General features: G+C 42.8%; 1 protein-coding gene across 3 annotated transcripts in view; it reads left to right on the top strand.

The window, feature by feature from the left end:
• The window catches only part of GMDS (GDP-mannose 4,6-dehydratase), a 479,997-nt gene that overhangs the window by 381,259 nt on the left and 84,075 nt on the right, over positions 1 to 14,663 (top strand). For all 3 annotated transcript variants that reach the window (XM_033863760.2, XM_073810235.1, XM_033863759.2), the window contains one exon: positions 6,483 to 6,601. In XM_033863760.2, the coding sequence (XP_033719651.1) occupies positions 6,483 to 6,601 (119 nt within the window). The remainder of the gene's footprint in view (positions 1 to 6,482; positions 6,602 to 14,663) is intronic.

Genomic DNA, 14,663 nt, shown 5'->3' with positions numbered 1-14,663 from the left:
GCGTTCCCCTTTGTCTGGATTCGGGCTGTGCCTGCCACAGTAGTCCATGGAGGGGCACGGCGGGGCCTCCCGAGGCTTTAGGAGGCCTTGCAGATTCTGTTTTCTAGGTAGCTGGGCCAGGCTGGGTGAGAGGCTGCGGGGACAGGACACAAGGAGGAGGGCTGGGGGGCGGTCCAGCACGGAGGACCCAGGCCTGTGCGGGAGGCCATCTCGGCCAGCAGCCCGGGAAGCAGGGAGGAGCCGTCCTCCCGGATTCTGAACTCAGGGTCCTGAGCAGTAAAAAGGCTTAAGCCAGAGTTTCGGGATGGCTGATTAAGCAGCAGCCTTTGTCTGTATGTGCGTTTTCTCTTATGGTTCTTTCCTACGTTGTTTACGTGGTCACATAACCTTGGGTACATACCATGCTTCATGTGCTCACTCAGGGCACGTTGTGCTGGGCATACATGTCTGGCTGTAGAATTCGCTCCAATTAATTCCCAGTCCTAAAAGTCCCACACAGTGACGTTCCGTAGGGCTGGACAATGTCTCTATCGATGCCCAGCCTTTCCTGCAGGACGACGGGAGGGACCCGGGTTCATGTCGGGGCCTGGCCTCCTGGCTGAGGGGCAGTGCAGACTGACCGGGGTTGGGCTGCTTGGGGCCCACACTCAGCAGATCAGCGCCGGGAAGTGAGGGCAGCCGTGTCCCGGGGCAGAGAGTGCCCTGATTTTGGAGAGAGGGTGTTGGGAGGACTTTAAAGTGGGGCTGCAGGCCCGCCCTGCACTTTCCTTCTCCTCACACCGTTCCACAGCAAGTATGCAGCCTTGTTCAAACAGGAAGAGTAATGGGAAAGCTGAGTGGGCCTGGGGAGGGGGCTGCAAGGGGGGACAAGGACCAAAACGAGACAGACCAAAAGCACATACGGGCCATAAGGAGTAGCAGCAAAGGCAAATACCACGGATTCAAAGAAGCTTACAGGCAGCGCAGTTTGGTTCCATTTGCCAGAAGCCGAGGAGGGCAGATTAGAGCCCGTGGGCCAGTCACGGGTTGTGTAAATAGCACGGCCGCACCCACCTCTTCCTGTGTTGTGTGTGGCCGCCTTGTGCTCCAGCGGCAGAGCTGAGCGGCTGTGTTACAGCGTGTGGCTCGAAAGCCTAAAGTGTTTACTCTCTGGCCCTTTCAGAAAACGTTTGCAGACCCTGGACTTAAAGGAAATAAATGAAGGAGTTAAGCGAGAAGTAGTCAGTAAAGGCACGGACAAGAGAGAGAAAATCATTCCAGAGGTTGAAGTCACATTAGCAAGAAACCTTTAAATAAGTGTTATTAGAAACAGGTGAACAAGCAGGAGGACATCACATAAATAATAATAATAATAATAATATAATAATAATAATAATATGGAAGAGAACAAGGATAAGTATGATGGGGCAGCAAGTAACAGACCTGAACACAGAAGAAAAGAGATCCAACACATGCATAATTGGTGTGCCTGGAAAAGAAAAGGAGTGCGTGGAAGCATGGAAGAGATAAAATGTACTCAGAGATCAATAAATAACTACGCTACCTGACTCTGCATACAGAGAGAGCAGATGGTGCTCCAGAAAACTGGGTCAGAGTGATTCCCAGAGGACTAGAGCTTTCAGGCTGTATGTTGTGACCCCCAGCCTCGGACTTCGTAGCTTGGTGGACCTGGCTGGAACAGAAGGGCAGGGCAGTGCAAGTGTTGGTCTGGCCTCTTTCAGTGCATTGGTATCGATGTTGAATGATATGTTAATAGCAAGAGCTAGATAGCCTTCTAAATTTGTTTTATTATTTTTGGTGTTTTTAAAAATGTATCACCTAATGATTTTTTTCCTGTCCAGTAACTTTGTACTTTTCAAATGTCTAAAAGACCCTTAATCAAAGGAATCCACAAACAACAGTATTTTTACCCATGAAGAAATTAATAGACTGAGGTTTTGATTTTATGCTAGATGATTTTCTCAATACAGTTGTGTTTGTTAGTCATTTAGTACCTGTTTCCCAACTATGTCAGAGTAAGGGGTACTCCCCCCGGGCTAACCCGAACTGTGTGCGTCCCACAAAGCATAAGACCCAGCCTAGCCCGGGACTCCTTGAAGTCCTGATTCAAACTGAAAACACCAGGCTATCATGATGAAAGCAGCTACTGAACAGAGCTGAAAGAAAACGTATGTGAACGGTTCCACACTTAGAATCCTTTATGGGGAATTTTAATCTCCATTTGTTCACATGCCTCTGATTTTTATTAGAATCATTTCATAGAATTTCTCCCCTGTTTTATACATATATTTACATATATGTATATATATATTTATGTACGTGTATATGTTTAGATTATTTTTATGACAGTAGCCCGTAAAGCACAAAAGCACAGGACTGAGAAGGCAGCAGTCAGATGAACATAGTTAAACATAACCTTGATTAACAAATCTCGTTATTCATGGATGACAGCTCAGTTAATAAGTGTCCGTGGCTTGGATACTGAGCCGGAGGTTAATGGCAAGGTGGAAGCAATTGTCGAATCCAGGTTTTCAAGACAAACACACATCCCAGCCCGAAAGGCACGCGTGGAATCAAGGCTAGCTGGTCGGCTGTGGCGATGCCCTTTGGCTGTTCTCCACCACTGGTCCCGCTGGGAGCCACTGCAAGCTCCTGGGTCCAGGAAGGAGGAGGCCCCTCCACCGTGACTTCCACGTCGTGACCTGTACGGCCGAAGAGCAGGTGTGGGAGAGGAGTATTTTTTTTTTTTGGCGGGGGTGGGGGGATTTTTTAAAGTTTTATTTTGACTTCTCTAAACTAGGTTTGTAAAACAGATAGATTCGCTGTATAGTTACAAGAGAGCACGTATCCAAATGGAGCAGATGCTTATAACCACCTAGACTTGGCCTTCAAGCGTCAGTGACGTGGAGTCGGGTTCCCCCTGGACTTTATATGCCTTAAAAGCAAGATGAATATGGGACGTGGTTGGAGAACTGCGCTGTTCATTTGCCATCAGGAGACATTTTGATGTTGAAGAATCCCAAGCCTTGGTGCACTCCTCCCTGTGGGATGGATTAAAACATAAAAAGCAGGCGATGTTTCCGTTTGCACTGGTGATCAGGGCAGGGCAGAGGTAATTAAGTGTGTGAGGAGGTGGGGAAGTCAGTCGTATCCTTATGGGGCCCCTCATTCCGGGAGGGACGGGCCCAGAGTGCAGACGCCTGAAACCTGTCACCTCAGGAGCGTTTCTGCACCGGAAGCCGGAGCTGGGTAGGGACTTGAGCACGGGGTGGCCGGCCGAGTCGTGGGTCACATGGCCCGCATGTGAACAGGAAGGTGAGGAGAGGTGAACCTTCGCCTCGGCCGTGCCATCCATCAGGGAAGAAATGGACCAGATCAGCGTGTGCAGCTGCGTGAGGACGTGCAGGCCGGGGCGCTTCCCACACAGGGGCCTCTGTGCTGGACACGACTGGGCATCGCGACGGGCCGCGCGGCCCCGGCTCGGTGGCAAATTCCTAACCCACGATCACCGCAGAGCACCAACTTGTTCATCTGGTCTAGAGTGTCACCGGCCTTCATTTACCAGTCAGAGACGATTCATTATGCTCAGTGGAAATTCAAACAAAGCCTTTCCCTCTGCGTTTTAAAACCAGTAAACTATTCAGTAATAACAAATAAATCTGGAGCTGTACATCCTTTCCCGCCCATTCCCAGGCTGGAGTCTGGGACAGGATGAACTTTAAAGGAAATGCCTAGAAATTGGTAGGTCAAAGGCCACGGATGGTCGGCTGGAAAAGAAAAGGGCAGATTCTTGGCACTCAGCTGTGGTGAAAGTGAGGGCCTCCTGTGTGCCCGGATTCCCGGTGGGGATGGAACGAGCACCAGGGAGCTGGTGCCGGTGTCTCAAGTAATCCACCCGCAACCAGTCATCGTCTTTTCTCCCTTTATTTTTAGCAGCCCTTGCTTTCTTTCACATGATTAAAAATATGATTTTTTCAAAACCATTCCAGCCCAACATAGTGTTTAAAAGAAATAAAATAAGCTGAGCAGTCCTGAAAGACCTACTTGAAATGTTATTTTTAGAACGGAAAGTCAAGTAAAACACCCTTAAGTACATACACTAATCCCTCAGAAAAACGTTCAGATAGAAATTCTAGCCAGAAGCATAATTTAACTTTTCCTAAAAACTTTGGAAGCATTTTGAAGAAAGCCAAAACGTGCGTCTGTGTGTGTGTGTGTGTGTGTGTGTGTGTGTGTGTGCGCGTGCACACAGCACGTGAGAGGGTCAGCTTAGTTGGGGAGCTGCCCAAAGGGCAGCTCGGGCCAGTATAGCCAGTGTGCTATGCCATCGTCCCAGGGAAACCTGGAGAGACACAGGCCATGCCAGGGCCCAGGATGGAGGGTTCCCAGGCCGAGGAGGAGGGTATTCCAGGCTGGGTGGACACCTGCAAGACGCGGACACCAAGAGGGACCTCTCACCTCTGCTGGCGCCCACGACCAGGGCACCTTCGAGGAGCTGAACAGCCAAGGGCGCTGGCCCAGGGTCTGACCCTCGGGGCCGCACGCACCATCCCGATGAAGAGGACAGCTTGCATTTTGTGCCTTTTTAGAACTGATCAAGCTTTATTATTAATATAATTCATGTAAAATTTTTAAAGTGTTATAAATAAATTCATCAACTATAATCTCTCAGTGCAAAACAAAACTGCAGATCTTTCATGAATGTGAACAAACCCCTCTCCTGCCAGGACGATTCCGTCTGATGCTTCTCAGCACGTCCCTGACCTGCGTCTGCTTCCAGCGTCCCACCCGGGGGCCGCCTCTCCAAGGCGTGTGAAATTGCCGAAAGCCTTGTCTTCTGCAGGACAAAAATACAATTTAAAACAATCTGGAAATAGACCGAAATAGTCACAAGAAAAAACTTCGAGTACAGGAGAAACGTGCGCGTTTCTATTTTTTAGAAGGCTGCCATAAATTGAAATGAATAAAGAAGAATTGAACTTTACTTAAACTAAATCAGCAAAAACTTTGCTGACTGTGTTTTCTAAAAGAAAATAAGCGGCTCCATTGATCTCAGAAACCTAGTTTTCAGCTTATCCCACAGCAGCTGGGGAGACACCAACCAATAGTTTTCTACAGATGTTACAACAAGAGTTCAATGCACATAATATTGGGGACTCTGTGTTCTAATGAGGTGACTATTGCTTTCACCTATTTTATTTGGAAAAGTGGGTGTGAGTGATGAAAAAAATTGATTTTTTAAAAAATTTTTTGTTGAAGTATAGTTGATTTATAATGTGTTTTAGATGTACAGCAAAGTGATCCAGTTATACATATATATGTGTATATACATATGTATATTCTTTTTCAGATTCCTTTTCATTATAGGTTATCGCATTGAGTTGTTTTTTGTTTTTTTTGTCTTAGATTTTTTTCCTAAAGAGACTGCTGTCAGATACCAGCTATACTTAATTTTGTAAAATCTTCATCTTCTGTCTGTGTAAACAAACCTTTAAAATCAGTGCGTGGCTGCAAGCTATAGAACCTCTGGGCCCGGCTGCTACGGAGAGAGCCGTCTGAGCTGAGTTGGGAGCCCTGTTCTGGGTCTGTCACCTGCAGCTAGACTTCTGGCTCTCCTTGAAATAGCCTGTCTGTGAGATGCGCCCACCGAGCCCCTGACTTTCAAACACAGCTACTGAAACCTTAACTCCGCGCAGACGTCTTCACTGCCAGATAACTTGTTAAAAGTGCTGTTCGTTATGTGATTGTTTTTCCATTAAGGATTGTTGAATATTTTGCTTTACCGTGTCACCGCAGTGGTAAATTTCCAGCTTTACTGTTAAGAAATTTGGTCCTACTTTGGAGGATAAACACCTGTCCTTAAATGATGTTTTCTTGCCTTCCTTCCATGATTCTTAAATATCCTTTGAAAAGGTTATTCAGTGCAGACGCTCTTCAGCATCTCCTACGTGTGAACTGTAGTCCAAGGTCCTGCTGCAGACAGAGGTGCTGCAACAGCTGCCCGGCCTGTGCACCTGGGATGTACCCAGAGGTCCCCAGATGATTCTGTCTCACGTTAGAGTTTGAGAACCACGACTGCCGCGGTTAGGATAGTGGACTAGACTCATCGTCACCGTCTGTCTACACAGGTTAAAGCATCTAAACAAGGAGGCTGTTAGCCCTTGGTAGCCAGGGTCACCACACCGGAATCCGAGGAAGTGAAACTTCACCAGTAGCTCACCCGGCTTCCCAGATAATCAAATAATTGCTTTGCTCTGTTTCGCTTCACTTCTACTCTGTAAAAGCCTTGCCCCCCTGTCCCTGCGTGGGGAGCCTCCTGAACACCTTTGGAATCAACGTGTGCTCAGATAAACTCCTGAGAGCTTTTGCGTGCCTTGGTTTACCTGTTAGCACTGTCCCTGTCCGTGATGTGCGTTGGTGACGTGATAGTTCCCGAGGGGCAGCTGGGTCCAGCTTTCACGTGGCTCTGCCTCTCTTTCTAGGCCATGTGGCTGATGCTACAGAACGATGAACCCGAGGACTTTGTCATAGCCACGGGGGAGGTCCACAGCGTCCGGGAATTCGTAGAGAAGTCGTTTCTGCACATCGGAAAAACCATCGTGTGAGTATGACTGATGGACGTTTGTCAGACGTGTGCTCGCTGTTCTGCCTGCATTTTGTCTTTTTCCCTCTTTGCTCTTGTAAAGCATGAAGCAGGGACTCGGTCCCGGTTATAGTGAGAGTCAGATGTTTGTCACCATCTAAACTCAGTTTTTTAAAAATTTCTTTTCTCTTCTTAATTTTTAAATATGTTTTTAAGGTGTTTACTTTTTTAACTTTAAATTTTGTATCATGGTTTATACTCAGTTTACTAGGATTTTACTGTTGCTAATTGCTCTTAACAGATCAATGTGATAACATAAAAGTTACACAAACTTTTTTCAGTCCTTTCAATTTATATTTTAAATTTTTGAAACCATAGAAACTTACAGAAAAGTTTCAAATACATGACCAGCATAATTCTTTTCTCTGAACCATTGAGAGTAGGCCCCGTCCCCCTGACTTCTGTGTGTGTTTCCTATAAACAGAGACATTGTCGAACATGAATGCAGCGCAGCCGTCAGGGTCAGGAAGTGGCGCTGCTGAGTGAGCACCGTCTCACCTGCAGGCCTCACCCGAGTCTTGCAGCTGGGTCAGTGCTCCACTGTATACCACGCGATCCACACGCTGCAGCTACTTGTTGCATTACACAAATTTTGAAGTCAGATTTTCATTGGAATATTTGAAAGATTGGGGGGAAATCCTTCGCTACAGATGGAAGGTTCTTTTTTGGTGATTGTATTATTGAGATAAAATATACGTAACATAAAATTTACCATTTTAATAATTTTCAGGCATACAGTTCAGTGGCATTACGTATATTCACAGTGTTGGGCAACCATGACCGCCATCCGTCCACAGAACTCTTTCTTCTCCCCAAACTGAAACTCTGCTCCCATTAAACCCTAACTCCCCTCCCCCTCCCCCAGCCCCTGGCAGCCACCATTCTACTTTCTGTCTCTGAGTGTGATGACTCCAGGGACCTCATATCAACGGAATCACACAGTATCTGTCCCTCTGTGACTGGCTTATCTCGCTGAGCCTGATGTCCTCGGGTTCCATCCTGTGTCAGCACTTCACTCCTGTTTAAGGCTGAGTAATATTCCATTGTGTGGATGGACCACGTGTTGCTTGTCCATCATCTGTTAACCCCTGGGTGGCCCCCACCTTTGGGCTGTTGTGAATGCTGCTGCTGTGAACATGCGTATACAAATATCTGTTTCAGTCCCTCCCTGCTTTCAGTTCTTTGGCTTATGAACTTAGGAGTGGAATTTCTGGGTCGTACGGTAATTCTGTGTTTAACTCTTTGAAGATCTTTCAAACATTTTTCCAAGATTCACTTTTAAAATATAAGAAGGGACTTCTATTTCTAGCTATGATGGAATAACAGAAATCAGATTAAACCTTCTATCTTGAAAAACTAGGAAACTATATGAAATACATAAAACACCGTTCGGGCGACGGGCAGTGCAGGACCGTGATCCCTGGTAGAAAAGGAGCGGATGAGATGAGCCCTGCAATCACCCGGGTTTCCTGGGGACATGGTCTCCACCAGGGAGCGTGGAAGAGGAACTTCAACAGAGAACAGCCGTTTGCTGAGAGCCGAGGAGGTGGAGGGCAGAATTCAGAGTCTGAGGCACCTGGATGTTGTGGGGCCGTGCGATGAGGAGCCCGTGGCATGGTGATCCGCAAAGAAAAAGAGTTCCCAAAGCGTGCATAAGGATCCCACTGAGTCCTTGCTGAATATTAAGAAGACATTCCACGAGCTTGGATGAGGAACTGCCTGGGAGGTGGAATTGAAGGTTTCTTAGAGCGTTCCCAGGCTTGGGAGGCACATGAGCTTCAGCTGTAATGGAGAGACCTCGTTCTCACCCAGTGACCATCCTCACTCAGGGGATGAAGCAAGATTCCAGAAGAGCTACGCCTCAGTGATGGGACTGATTCCCAGAGTAAAGGCTGCTCTAGACCCAGGCTAACAAAGCTTAAACACAAACTTCAAAGGGATCAAACTGGATACAAATAACTTAGCCTTCGACCATTGCAAAGCCCAGTGTTCTTCAAAGGAATACAGTAAAATCTAGACTCAAAAGCATAACGTTTCTTTTTCTTTTGATTTTTATTGGCGTATGAGTTGCTTTACAATGTTGTGTTAGTTTCTGCTGTGCAGCAAAGTGCGTCAGCCATACGTATACATATGTCCCCTTTTCTTTGGGTTTCCTTCTCCTTTAGGTCACCACAGAGCATTGAGTAGAGTACCCTGTGCTATACGGCAGGTTCTCATTAGTTATCTCTTTTATACAGAGTATCAATAGTGTATATCTGTCAATCCCAATCTTCCAGTTCATCCTAACCCCCACCCTTCCCCATTGATATCCATACGTTTGTTCTCTACGTCTGTGTCTCTGTTTCTGCTTTGTAAATAAGATTGTCTATACCAGTTTTTTCAGATTCCACATATATGTGTTAATACAGCAGTCCCTGACCTTTTTGGCACCAGGGACCGGTTTTGTGGAAGACAGTTTTTCCACAGGGGGAGGGGGGGATGGTTGAGGCCATAATGCGGGCGATGGGAAGCGGCTGTAATTACAGATGAAGCTTGGCTCGCTCGCCCACCGCTCACCTCCTGCTGCGCAGCCCAGTTCCTGACAGGCCACAGACTGGTAGCAGTCCACAGCCCAGGGGTTAGGGACCCCTGCATTAACATACAGTATTTCTTTTTCTCTTTCTGACTTACTTCACTCTGTACGACGGTCTCTAGGTCCATCCACATCTCTACAAATGACCCAATTTCATTCCTTTTTATGGCTGAGTAATATTCCACTGTATATATGTGCCACATCTTCTTTATCCATTCCTCTGTCAATGCACACTTAGGTTGCTTCCATGTCCTGGCTATTGTAAACAGAGCTGCAGTGAACACTGTGGTACATGACTCTTTTTGAATCATGGTTTTCTCAGTGTATATGCCCAGTAGTGGGATTGCTGGGTCATATGGTAGTTCTATCTTTAGTTTTTTAAGGAACCTCCATACTGTTCTCCATAGCAGCTGTATCAATTTACATTGCCACCAACAATGCGTGAGGGTTCCCTTTTCTCCACACCCTCTCCAGCATTTGTTTGTGGATTTTTTTAACTGAATTTATTTATTTATTTGTTTTTTATTTATTTATTTTTGGCTGCACTGGGTCTTCGCTGCTGCACGTGGGCTTTCTCTAGTTGTGGTGAGCAGGGGCTACTCTTCGTTTCAGTGCATGGGCTTCTCATTGCGGTGGCTTCTCTTGTTGCAGAGCACAGGCTCTAGGCACATGGGCTTCAGTAATTGTGGCATACGGGCTCAGTAGTTATGGCTCACGGGCTCTAGAGCGCAGGCTCAGTAGTTGTGGTGCACGGACTTAGTTGCTCCACAGCATGTGGGATCTTCCCGGACCAGGGCTTGAACCCGTGTCCCCTGCATTGGCAGGCAGGTTCTTAACCACTGCGCCACCATGGAAGTCCTGTTTGTGGATTTTTTTTGATGATGGTCATTCTGACTGGTGTGAGGTGATACCTCATTGTAGTTTTGATTTGCATTTCTCTAATAATTAGTGATGTTGAGTCTTTTCATCTGTTTGTTGGCCATCTGTATGTCTTCTTTGGAGAAATGTCTATTTATGTCTTCTGCCCATGTTTTGATTGCATGGTTTGTTTTTTTGATATTGAGCTGCGTGAGCTGTCTGTATATTTTGGAGATTAATCCTTTGTCAGTTGCTTCATTTGCAAATATTTTCTCCTATTCTGAGGGTTGTCTTTTCTTCTTGTTTATGGTTTACTTTGCTGTGCAAAAGCTTTTAAATTTAATTAGCTCCCATCGTTTATTTTTGTTTTTATTCTCATTACTCTAGGCGGTGGGTCAAAAAAGGCTTTGCTGTGACTTATGTCAAAGAGTGTTCTGCCTATGTTTTCCTCTAAAAGTTTGATAGTGACTCGCCTTACATTTAAGTCTTTAATCCATTTTGAGTTTATTTTTGTATATGATGTTAGGGAGTGTTCTAATTTCATTCTTTTACATGTAGCTGTCCAGTTTTCCCAGCACCACTTATTGAAGAGGCTGTCTGTTCTCCATTGTATATTCTTGCCTCCTTTGTCAAAGATAAACCCAGGCACATATGGTCACCTTATCTCTGGGCTTTCTATCCTGTTCCATTGATCTGTATTTCTCTTTTTGTGTCAGTACCACACTGTCTTGATTACTGTAGCTTTGTAGTGTAGTTTGAAGTTGGGGAGGCTGATTCCTCCAGCTCCATTTTTCTTTTCAAGATTGCTTTTACTATTCAAGGTATTTTGTGTTTCCATACAAATTGTAAAATTTTTTGTTCCAGTTCTGTGAAAAATGCCTTTGGTAATTTGATAGATTGCATTGAATCTGTAGATTGCTTTGGGTAGTTTTGTCATTTTCACAATATTGATTCTTACAATCCAAGAACATGGTATATCTCTCCATCTGTTTGTGTCACCTTTGATTTCTTTCATCACTTTCTTACAGTTTTCTGCATACAGGTCTTTTGCCTCCTTAGGCAGGTTTATTCCTAGGTATTTTATTCTTTTTGTTGCAATGGTAAACGGGATCGTTTCCTTAGTTTTTAATGTTCAGCATTCAACCAAAAATTAGTAGGACTGTCATGAAGCAGGAAAATGTGACCAAAAACCAAGGGGAAAATCCATCAATAAAAGCAGACTGAGGAATAAAAAAGATGATGGTATGAGTGCATAAAGAAGGTAAAATAGCTGTTATAACTATGTCAAGTATTTTAAAAAAAACATGAGTATAGTGAGGAGAGATAAGGAAATATATTTGTTTTTTAAAGAGCCAAATGGAACTTTTAGAGATGAAAAATTAAGTATCGCTGTTGGCATTGAGAATAGATTAGATACTACAGAAGAAAAACTAGTAAACTTAGAGACATAATACTAGAAAGGACCCAAGATGAAGCACAGGAAGAAAAAGACTGGAGGAAAAAAAAAAGAGGAACAGAGTTTGATTTGATTAACCTGTGAGAGAAAATCAGGCAATCTAATATACGTGTAATCAGAGTATCAGGGAAAAAGCGGGGAGGGCACAGGAAAAGAATTAAGTAACAGCCAAAAATTTCTCAAATTACTGAAAATAAATGCTAAAGAGAAAAAATTTAAAGCAGCCAGATAAAAACTAGAATTATTTGCAGAGGAACAAATATAGGAAAGTTTTGTTGCCAGAAACTACGCAAGGCAAGAAGACCTTGGAGCAACGTCTTTAAACTGCGGGAAGCAACCTGAACCTTGAGTTCTGTACCTGAGGAAACCATCCCAGAAATGGAGGTGAATTAAAGACTTTGCAGACAAACAAAGGCTGAGATGGTTCATCGCCAGCAGTCATTTAGGCGGAAGGAAAACGATGCTAGTTTGAAGCTTGAATCTCTACGGAAGAATGAATCGCAAGAGAAATAGCCAAAATGTGGGAAAATATAAACGTTTTCCCCTCGTTTTAAAATTTCTTTGAAGGTAATTGACTGTTGAAAGTAAAAATAATGAAAATACATTATGAGGTTTCTACTACATATGTAAATAAATTGTATAACAACAGTAGCACAGAGAGTGGGGACAGGATGGAAGCAATGCATCATTACTGCAAAGATTCTTACACCAGATGGGAATTGGTGTGATATTATTTGAAGACAGACTGCAATTAGTTAAAGTATGTACTGCACACTCTAGAGAAACTACTAAAACAAAACAAAATGAAAAGTAGCCATAAGCCAATAGTGGAGTCAAAATGCAATCCTAAAAAATACTCACCTAAAAGAAAGTGGGAGAAGGGGGAGTGTGAACAAATAACAGGTGGGACAGATAGAAAACAAGTCATAACTATATTGATAATTATATCCATTCTAAGTGCTCTAAATACTCTAATTAAAAGGGTGATATAGTTGGACTTGATTAAAAAAAAAGCAATATGCTGTCTACAAGAGACACACTTTATATATAAACACATAGATAGTTTAAAAGTAAAAAGATGAAAAAATAAAACGTCCAAACACTAACCATAAGGAAACTGGAGTGGCTATATTTATATGGGACAAAATGGACTTCATTTAATTAGAAGGAATAAAGAGTCATTTCATAATTTTAAAGGGGTTGATTCTTCATGAACACATAATACTTTTTAACGTATCTACACCCAGTTATAGATACTTCAAAATAGTGACAGAACTGATAGGAAAAAAAGACAAATGAACTTTATGCTTGTGTACTTCAACACTCCTTTCTTTGTAACTGACAGAACGAGTAGACAGAAAATACCTGTGGATACAGAAGACCTGAACAACATAGTAAACTTACTTGACCTAATTGACATTTCTAGAGCTTACCACCCAACACACTTCTAAATAACTCACAGGTTTAAAAAGAAATCACAAGGGAAATTAGAATATATTTTGAATTAAATGAAAATGAAAACAGCATATCAAAATATGTGGGATACTGCCAAAGCAATGCTTGAAGAGAAATTTGTGGCTTTGAATCCTAACATTAAAAAAGAAGAAAGAGCCCAAACCAGTTATCCAAGCTTCCATCTTAAGAAGCTAGACAAAGAAGAACAAATTAACCCCAGTGCAAACAGAAAGAAGGAAATAATAAAGATAAAAACAGAGATCAATGAAGTAGAAAACAGAAAAACAGTGGAGAGAATCAGTGCAACCAAAACCTGGATAAACCTCTATCCAGGAAAAAAAGAGAAGACACAAATTATATGTAGCAGAAATATAAGAGTGAACATCACTGCTGATCCTCCAGACATGAACAGAATAGTAAGAGAATATTATGAAGAGCTTTCTGCCAACGACTTTTTCAAATTAGAGGAAATGGGCAACTTTCATGAAAGACACAAATTGCCAAAAGTGACTTCAAAATATGTATAAATCTTCGTAGCTCTGTGTCTGTGAAAGGAAGAAGGTAATACCCCTTCTGTACACACTCAGAAGAGAGAACACTTCCCAACTCATTGATGAGGCCAGCATTACCCTGATGCTAAAAATAAAAATGTTACATGAAAAGAAAGATACTGACTAGTATTCCATGAGAGCAAAGAAACATAAAAGGACTAACAAAATATTAGCAAATTGAATCTATCAATATATAAAAAGTTGGTACTCCATGACCAAGTGGGATGTATTCTAGAAATGCAAGCTTGGTTTAACATTTGAAAATCAATGTAATTCACCATATTAAGAAAACAAAAGAGAAGCCATATGATTTTTTTCAACAGAGGCAGAAAAAGGCATTTGACAAAATTTAACAACTATTATTAAAAAATAAAATAAAATAAAATAAAACTTTCAACACACGAGGAATAGAAGGAAATTTCCTCACGCTGATAAATGGCCTCTGAGAAAAACCAACAGTTAACATTATACTTAATGTTGAGAGACTGAATAATTTTCTCCTAAAAATGAGGCTCAGGGCAAGGATATCTGCTTTTATCCAACTTTTCAACATTGTCCTGGATCCTAGCCAAAAGAAAAAAACAAAAAGAAATGAAAGGAAGATGTATATCTGTCTTATTCACAGATAGCATGATATAGTACATAGAAAACCTAAGTAATCTACCCGAAAAGCTACTAAAACTAACAAGTGCATTTAGCAACGTCACATGATACGAGGTCTATATATAGAAGTCAATTGTATTTCTATGTACTGCCATGGAACAGCTGGAAATTGAAATTTGTAAAAAAGCACATTACCACTTAAAATAGAATCAGAAAAATGAAATAGAGATGAACTTAATAAAATACACAAAAGATCTGTACACCACAATCTAAAAGACATAGATGAGAGAAATCACAAAAGCCCTAAATAAATGGAGAGATACACCATGTTCTTGGATTGGAGGACTTGATGGGGTGCCAGTTCTCTTCAAGTTAATCTGTAGGTTCAGTGCATTCCTGAACAAAATCACAAGCTTTTTTTTTTTTTGGTAGAAATTGACAGGCTGATTCTAAAAAGGATCTAGAATGATTTTGAAAAAGAAGATCAAAGCCGGAGAACACTTACTCTCTGATTTTAAGATTTCT

The sequence above is a fragment of the Tursiops truncatus genome, chromosome 10 (genome assembly GCF_011762595.2).
Source record: "Tursiops truncatus isolate mTurTru1 chromosome 10, mTurTru1.mat.Y, whole genome shotgun sequence".
Lineage (NCBI taxonomy): Eukaryota > Metazoa > Chordata > Mammalia > Artiodactyla > Delphinidae > Tursiops > Tursiops truncatus.
Note: the sequence above shows the minus strand (reverse complement) of the source record. Positions and strands in the feature narration are given on the sequence as shown.